Raw genomic sequence first — 8,938 nt, forward strand, 5'->3', positions numbered from 1 at the left:
GGAACTGACAGCACCACCCGTTCTGAAGTTGTACAACCCTTTGGCTCCGACAGAGCTCCACACGGACGCAAGCAGACATGGACTTGCGGGGATGATCCTTCAACAAGATGAGTCGGGACGCTGGCACTTGGTGTTTTGTGTCAGTAAGCGTACCACTGATGCTGAAGGGAATTACCATGCGGGAAAACTGGAGCTGATGGCGATAGTCTGGAGTATGGAAAGACTTCGTCCATTTCTCTTAGGCATTCCGTTCACGCTGGTTACAGATTGTCAAGCAATTGTGTATCTGAATGCGCACAAGACTCTTAAACCACAGATAGCAGGGTGGTTCGACTTACTTCAAGAGTATGACTTTGAGGTGAAGCACCGAGCAGGAGAGAAAATGGCACATGTGGACTATTTGAGTCGTGAACCTGTAGGAGCGCCAAAGGACACGCTTGATGAGGTTGTTGAGACAAGGATCGAAGTGTGCCTTACCATGACATTGGAGGACCAAGTTGTGATCGTTCAACGCTCTGATGCGGACTTGGCGAAGCTCGCCCAAATATTGGAGAAGCCAGTCAAAGAAAGGACGCAAGAAGAAAGTGCCAAAGTCAAGAACTTACGGCTGAGAGATGGAAAACTGTTTTACGTTGAAGAAGACGGACGACTTCTTTTTGTGATGCCTAAAAGCATGCGCAAAACATTATGCGTCAAGTTTCATGACTTACAGGGACATTTTGCTACAGACCGAACGGTGACAAAAATCAAGGAACTTTATTGGTTTCCTCGGATGAAGCGCTACGTGGACCAGCACATCCGTATGTGTTTTGAATGTCTAATCACAAAGGTACCAGGAGGAAAGAAGCCTGGGCTTCTGCACTCGATACCACCTGGGAAGAGACCATTTCAAGTTGTTCATGTGGACCACGTTGGTCCGTTTGTGAGAAGTTCCAAGAAGAACCAGTGGATATTGGTGCTGGTGGACAATCTGACCAAGTTTGTGCGCCTCTACCCTGTGCGCGACACCTCGGTGAGAAATGTACTGCGGTGTATGCAGAACTTCATAACAGAGTTTGGACTACCGGAGCGCATCATCTCGGACCGTGGTTCCTGTTTCACGTCCCACGGCTTCGAAGCCTTCTGTCAGGAAAATGGTGTGGCTCACACACTGAACTCGGCACACCATCCAAGGGCTAATGGCCAGGTGGAGCGTGTGAACCGAACTCTGGTACCGTGTATTATGGCTACAATCAAGGACCCAGCTCACAAAGATTGGGATCAGAAGATCAAGGAGGTAGAAAGTTACCTAAATACTGCTTACAATGCCTCAACAGGGACTAGCCCTTTCAAGCTCTTGCATGGATATCAACCAAGGATGCAGGATGGTATCCTCAGATGGCTGAACACTGAGAATAACGAGTGGGTCTGCCCGGAGCAACTTCAAGAGATGGCTCAAAAGGACATAGCGAGCCAGCAAGCAAGGTCGAAGCAGTACTTCGACAAGCGTCACTTCACAGCGGACAAGTTGAGTGTTGGAGACATAGTGGTCATGCGCTGCGTTCCAGAGCACACTGGTGCCCCAACAAAAACCCAGAAGAAGTTCAGAGGTCCACTCACTGTGATAGAAGTACTTCCAGCAGACACCTACAGAGTGACCGAGATGAACGGAAGGAAAAGGGTCTACTCGACAACTGCCCACATCAGCCAACTGAAGAGATGGGGTGGAAGATGCCAGGAACAGTTCGACCAGTCAAGCTCCGACGAGGAAGAAAGCGTGCCGAGATGTAGCACACGTGTGTCCAAAAGACCTGCGTATCTTCGGGACTACACCACATGAACTGAGGACAGTTCGCTGCCAGGAATGGCCGAGTGTTAGCGGAATCAAAAGGCTAGGCTGGCAACATGGGAAGGAGGAAGGAGGGCGACCCGCGATGGAAGCAGTCGTAACGCACGTTGTTACTCCTCTTATTTTTCTCTTATTTCTCAATTAAAGAGTTATTTGTTCAAAATGTGAGTCTGCGAAGAATTCCTTAACAAATAATTTTGACCGCCTGGCGTTATTTAACGTGTATCTAAATGTACGTACGGTCGAGTGCAAAAGCTCAAGGACCAGAGGTGCCGCTGAAGGTTTTCTTTTTTTTTTCTTTACAGCTGAAGCATCAAGGCTGAAATCACGCAGTACTGCCTACGTGCGCCTGTTTGACCAGCATCATGCATTAATACGATTTCACGTTGCACGGATGTGCTAGAAGAAATATTGCTTTTTTGATGATGCCGTGGTCCCTGGACCTTTGCACTTCACTGTACACGAGCTTTCTTGCATTTTTCCTCGTGTAAATGTAAGGAAAGCGCCTGGCTCCCTCAAGGGAGAGCCACGTCGAGGCGAAGCTATATCACAGGCTGGAGGAAAGCATGAACGTTTACTCACTAGCCGTTTCTGACTTCGGCGCTATTCGGATCTGCCCGAATCGACGCATCGACGAGTTGTCCGGGCTGCCTATGTCCATCAGGACGCACTTCCTCGTCGAGGCATCTCTTCTGCCACCGGATTCGTGCTCAGCACCAACGGTTTTGCGCTTGAATAGCCCTCGCTCGTCTCTCGAGTCGCTTTTGGGGCTGCCCGACGCTACGCCAGTGCCCTTAAGGTTGTCGAACGGCCCGGTTCTCGACTCGACGTCCGCTCTCCCCGTTCGGTCAGCTCCGAGGGGACCTTTCCTCTCCTCTCTCGCTTCCACGATCGACTTCTTCCCTGGAGACAACGCGCCGGCGTCATTGAATGGCACGTTAAGAATCCACCACCCTCGGCGCGGCGTGTCTAACGTGAAGTCGGGACTTTTGTTGCTGGCTGACGTCGCCCCTGAGCTTCCAGCAGTTGGGCGCGGTGTGTGGCCCTGCAAGTCGGGAGCGTCGTTCCAGTAACTGGTCTGTGGCGGTAGCAGGTCATAGTCCAGAGTAGGCCTCGTGGATGACTTGGTAGGGAGACCGAGGGATTCGCTGTGAGGCAAGCGCTCCGGAAGGGTGTTCAACTCGATGTCGAGAGCCCTGTCGATCAGCGTCGCCGTGAGACTCCCGGGCCCGGAGCCTGGCGGTTCTCCGAGTATCGTGTTAGCGTCGGAGTCGGGAGCCTTGTCTAAATGCGATGCCGCAACGATGCTCCCGAAGCCGCTTTGCGGCGATATGTCTGACGCTATGTAGGCCTCGCCATCCCGCAATCTAGTGGATGACGTCGGCGCGAGACTCTGAGAGCCCACCGGTGGCAGTTCTCCGAGAATGGTGTTATGTTCGGAACTGGTAATCCTGTTGATTGACGTAGCGCCGGGGCTACCGGAGGGGGTTTTCGCCGATCCGTCTGTCGTAGTGCTGGTCGACTTCCCTGCGACACTCCCGGATTGAGGGCACGTCGATCCTGCACCTGGTTCTGCTTTGCCAGTACCAGCAGCGTCCGTCCCTTGACCATGCCGTTGTTTTTTCCTTTGGGCAGCGGAACGTAGTGCGTGCTTTTTACCAGCCTTCCTCGGCCAACGGCCCCGATGCTTCCCCTTCTGTTGATTTTGCACCGAGTCCTCTGGACTGGAAGATCGCAGCTGCTTGTCTTCGGCGTGCTGTGCTTGCAACATGTCTGAAACGTCGAACTTCTTCTTCTTCGCCCTCCTTGATGGCTTATAGAAATTGAAGGGAATAGCTTCTGGAAGGTCAATCCACTTTGCCAGCTCACCGCCTTACCCTTCCCGTGGTTCAACGTCGGCAATAAGTTGTTGCAATAGGAACGTATCTGCTGACGCCGTATTTAATTTTACAAGCGAAACAAACAGACTGTAATGTTATTTTATCAGTATTTCTTTTTCACAAGTGACTGACAATGATAATAGCTCCTCGTTTTTGATATATCCATAAAACTCATGATAATACTTAGGAGAATAGAACTATTTCAACGTTATCATTCATTAATCATTACGATTATGATTTTATTATCTTCTCTTTGCTTACAAAATTCATTTTAGTTTACTTTTTTGTCCCCTACTACCACCCAATTCATGATGTATTCCCTGTAGTGGGTTGAGCCATAACACCAGCCACCAACCAACCAACCTAGCAGGCACTGACCGAAAGGGCAAGAGCAGCTGCAAGATCCAACAGACTGCCGAAATAGGGAGACCAACCACCAATTTTTAATGTCAATAAAGAACATTTTCATTATAATCATATGCTTGGTTGGTTTGTTGAAATTCCTCATTGAAATGGCGCAACCCAAACTGCGGGATTGGTCATGTATCATCTTGTGGTATCACGGTTCAAGAAAATAAACATTTCGGCTAAAGCAAATATCAACAAAATGATTAATTGAATATTGTGAAAGTAAAGTCATGTTAACTGACCCGGGTATGAAGGTAATAATAACTATTACAGTAACAAAAAACTGTCAGCCCTTCCACTGGGGTGGAGACGGAAGACCAGCGAAGCTGTACTATGGTGGGAACTATGTAATTCCAATTATTACTATTAAGATGTGATGGTGTAATTCGTTATTTGAACTATTAAAGAATGAGAAATATATATGATATATGATCTGGTGGTTTTCATTTATTTAGTGACCACAGGGGCCATGGCCTTGTGGTCGCTACGGTACACCACCATAGGGTGTACGGCAAAGGTTGGCACGTTCTTTATAAACACGTCACCAACGCCGCACGCGTTCGGTGCGGGCAAAACGCCGCCGCCGTCGACAACAGTTGTGTGCGTTGTTTGTGTGACCGCACACAGCCGCTGTCAAAACGCTGGGAACGTGACGGAACGGCTAAACGCCATTGTCGACACCGTTAGGGGAGAGGCTGCGGCGAGAGCCCAGAGAGAGTCGGCGCTACAAATCACTGGCCAGCAGGGCTGCGCGCAGGCGCCGCAGTGTAGTTGCATGTAGGCTCCCCACCGCAGTGGGAGAGCGGCCACGCACACGTACAATCCATGAAATAAGAGTGTCTCGATGCCCTCCTCGCCCACCACTCTCTTCCATTGGGAAGACGCGTTTGCTCTCCGCCGTGCGTTCGTTCCCCGTGAAAGCGCGCGTCCCTCGACCTCGCGTGCTTTCACTCGCACATAAGTCGCGTTTAGGACGCCGGAAATATCCACTCCCGGATAGGTCCCTCACGTCCGCAGAGGCGGTCACCTGGCGCCGCCTGCAAGCCAAGAACCACATGTCTCCCAGATGGAGATACCTCACGCAAACGGGAAATCCGGAGGACCAATTCTGCAGATTCTGCGATAAGATAGGAACTTTAAGGCATATCCTATGGGAATGCAGCTACTCCCCGGGATATAATTTATTCACGGATGAACAAGCATGGGAGACCGCGCTTCATAGCGAAGACCCGGCGGCACAGGCCAACATTGTCCGTCTGGCAGCTGAAGCGGCAAGCCGCTTCGTCTACTAACCCCTGCCCCTTGGGGTGACATCGGGCTCCCTGGACGCCTACGAGCGGTACCGGAGCTCCGGTGTCACCCCTTACGAACAATAAAAGTTTACTCACTCACTCACTTGTCTCCGCCTTGCGTTCGCTCCCCGTGAAAGCATTAGATGGCCGTGTCGTGCAATCACTGCCTTAACCCCCATCCAGCACCCGAGCGCGGAGCGGTGGGAGTCGCTGCTGGCCAGCGAGGCCTTGGACGATCAGCTTAGCCTGATTGACAGGGCACGCAGGGCGGCGACGGCGCGCGAAGCCCTGGACTGAGACCCCCCCACCCCCCCCCCCCTCCCGCAAGACCAAGAGCCTCCAATCTTCGAAGACTCACCGCGAATTTTACCATCGCTCAATAAAAGTTTCCATCCATCCATCCCGTGAAAGCACGCGTCCCTCGCTCGCTTTCACTCGCACATAAGCATACGGCCAATGAGAGTTTTTTTTTCTATTGCCGGACGCGACGATCGAAAGGTGGGCCCTTATAACAGCTTTGCTGTAAAATGACAATAATAACTGAAACTGGAAATTTGAATATCAGCCCGCTGCGAAGCTTACCAAGGTAATAACTTTTCCAGCCAGACAAGATATAAGCGTTTCCCAATTTGGTAACTGCGTCTGGGACGGTCACCACTTGAATTGTCTCTGTATGACATACAAGATTGAAGAATAGGGGATCTTCAATTCAGTATTGCTATCACCATCGGCTGGATCTCTACCAATTCACACAAGCCAGTTTCACATAATAATCTGTCAGTGAATATACGAGTGGTACCTAATACGTTCTAAGCATGAATCAGTCGACTACAGTCGTGGCAATGCATGATGCGTATGTATCATCCATCCGGACTGCATTGTCAGCCTCAGGGACACGCTCAGTGTATCTCGTGTCCGCGGAGTAAGGAAGTAAACTAATAGGAATCAATAGATCACGCAGCGATCCTTCACAAATGAACTCTCTGTTAAGCCATCCTCTTCGCTTTTTCCCGCAGCATATCTGCCCAACACTTGAGTGTGTGAGGGAAAGAACTTTATTGGAGGTCCGGCGAGGGCGCGAACTCGTCGCGCACCCGGCTAGTCTAACGTCGAGACCGGCAGGTCTAGCCCACCGGCCCGGTCGCAGGCACGCCAGACAGCCAGGATTTGCTTGTCTAGAGCGCAGCTACGCAGAAGCGAGTCCCACTCCTCCTTGCTGAACTTGGGGTCTCTCGACTCGCACTCCCATAGCATGTGTGCTAGAGTGGAGGTCTGCCCGCAGGATGGGCAGGCGGCGTCGTGATATACGTTGGGGTAAACTTTGTGTAGAACGGCCAGACACTGATATGTGCCGGTCTGTGAGGGTCTAAGAGAAACGGCTTGCGCCCTATTCAACTTGGGGTGAGGGGGTGAAAAGACCCTTCTAGACATGTAGAAGAATTTAGTAACCTCGTTGTGAGTAGCGGGAGCGTCCCTGTGGCCTTAGGGGGGAGGGGGGTCGGCGATCCTTACAGAGAAAGCGCGGTCTGTGAGGTCGTCGCGCGCAACCTCGTGAGCACACTCATTGAGGTTCGGCGGAGCACCTTCGACCGACCCTACGTGAGCATGAAACCAGTAAGTCGAATGATGCGTGAGAGCATCCGGACTCGAGACGCTAAGAAGACGAGAAGCTTGCTCGGCGGTGCGACCCTTCTGAATAGCCCTAACTGCCGTATTGGAATCGCTATAGATCTCGGACCCACGACCGTATAGCAAGGTGAGGGCGATGGCTGCTTTCTCAGTGACTTCGGGGTCTGAAGTGCTGAAGCTCGGTTACCCGCAGGGGGGGGGGGGGGGTTACCCAGCTCTTCGAGGATGCGTTTACCTGCCGCTGCGGTGGTCAGGCGAGAGAGTTGCGCGCGTTCTTGGGCTTCGGCAATCTCCTCGAGTGTTGTGTACCACCAGCTTGAGAAGATCCTCGGTATGGGTCCTGATGGGTAGCCCGAGAGCCCTTTTGACTACTTTGCGGATGAGAGCGTTGAGCTTGTCTCGCTCCACTCTCAGCCAGTTGTGCATATAAATCATGCACGTGAAGTGGCATAGTACGAAGGCGTTGATCAGGCTGAGGAGATTGGCTTCCTTCATGCCTCGGTGTCTGTCTGCGATTCTGCGAACGAGGCGGAAAGCGTTGTCATCGGTCACGTCGATCGCCTCCTGCGTGGCTTCTTCCGACTCTGCCCTCGATGTCGCCAGAGCACCAGATGGTAATGTAGCTGGCATAGATGGTGTGCTTGATGTCCTCGACGCTTGCCAACCTCTCGGAAAGACCAATCATACCGATGTTAAACAGTGTGGATGAGATGACGGCGCCCTCAGGAGTGCCCCATCCTCCGAGGGACACACCATCGGAGCGGAAGTCTCCAATGCGAACCTTGGCCTTCCTGTCCGTTAGAAAAGAGCTGGCGTAGCTGTGGAATCTGGAACCGAGACCCAGGTCCGAAATGGTCTTGACGATGAAGGTGTGGATCAGGTTGTCGAAAGCCTTCTCGAGGTCCAGACCGAGCAGAGCCTTGACGTCTCTGGAACGGCCGTCCACAATCTGATGCCTGATTAATTTCATGGCATCCTGCGTCGAGAGTCCGGCGCGGAACCCGATCGTAGTTGTACGTGTAAACCTCGTTGTCTTCGAGGTACCCGTTGAGCCTGTTGAGGACGACGCGCTCCATGACCTTGCCGACGCAGGGCGCAAAGAAATCGGCCTCAGATTCTCGATGTTGGGGGTCTTGCCGGACTTTGGAATGAACACCGTGCAGGCCATCTTTCATTCTGCAGGAACAACGCCGCTCTTCCAGGACTCGTTGATCTTGTCGGTCAGAAAGACGATCGATGGGTCGACGAGGTTTCTCAACATTCTGTTGGTGATTCCGTCTGGACCCGGCGCATACTTGCGGTTGAGCGCAAGATGGCCTGTCTGACCTCAGCAACGGAGAAGTCTTCGTCCAGCTCCTGGCGAGGAGGACCTCGGTAGTCCGGCAGTTGGGTCGCCACATCCCCATCGCGCCGGACGGGCAGGTGCTTCTGTATGAGTTTGGAGACGAGTCGATTGTGTGAGACCTGGTGGCTTCGTGAAGGGCCCGGGCCAACGTATGCTTCTGATTTGACTTGGAGCCGCTTTCGTAGAGAAGGTGCTTCAGCGTACCCCAGGACTTGCCGTTGCGCATCTGTCCATCGATAGATTCGCAGAGCTCGTCCCACTGCTGCTGGCATAGCGCTTTGCAGTGGTCAACGATGACCTTGTTGAGCTCCGAGATCTTCTTTCGGAGTCTTCGATTGAGCCTTTGACCCTTCCATCGGCGGAGCAGGGCGTTTTGGGTTCATTCAGGTGGGCGAGTCTGCTGTCCATTCGCTCGACGTTGAGATCGGTTTCCACTTTCTTGGTGGCCGCGGAAGCGTCGTTGCGGATGCCTTCGCACCATTCTTCAAGGCTGGCGGGTGCCCTGGCTCTCCCGGTTTCTTCCCGAATCTTGCGATAACTGTCCCAATCGACGAAC

At 52.4% G+C, this 8,938-nt stretch overlaps 1 protein-coding gene across 1 annotated transcript; it reads left to right on the forward strand.

Moving 5' to 3' along the window:
* Positions 1-699: 699 nt before the first annotated feature.
* On the forward strand, positions 700-1,819 carry LOC119465988 (uncharacterized protein K02A2.6-like). Its single transcript, XM_037726471.2, has one exon. The coding sequence runs from the start codon at positions 773-775 to the stop codon at positions 1,817-1,819; it is 1,047 nt and encodes a 348-aa protein (XP_037582399.2). The 5' UTR covers positions 700-772.
* The last annotated feature ends 7,119 nt before the right edge of the window (positions 1,820-8,938 follow it).

This window comes from Dermacentor silvarum, chromosome 10 (genome assembly GCF_013339745.2).
Source record: "Dermacentor silvarum isolate Dsil-2018 chromosome 10, BIME_Dsil_1.4, whole genome shotgun sequence".
In the NCBI taxonomy this organism is placed as follows: domain Eukaryota; kingdom Metazoa; phylum Arthropoda; class Arachnida; order Ixodida; family Ixodidae; genus Dermacentor; species Dermacentor silvarum.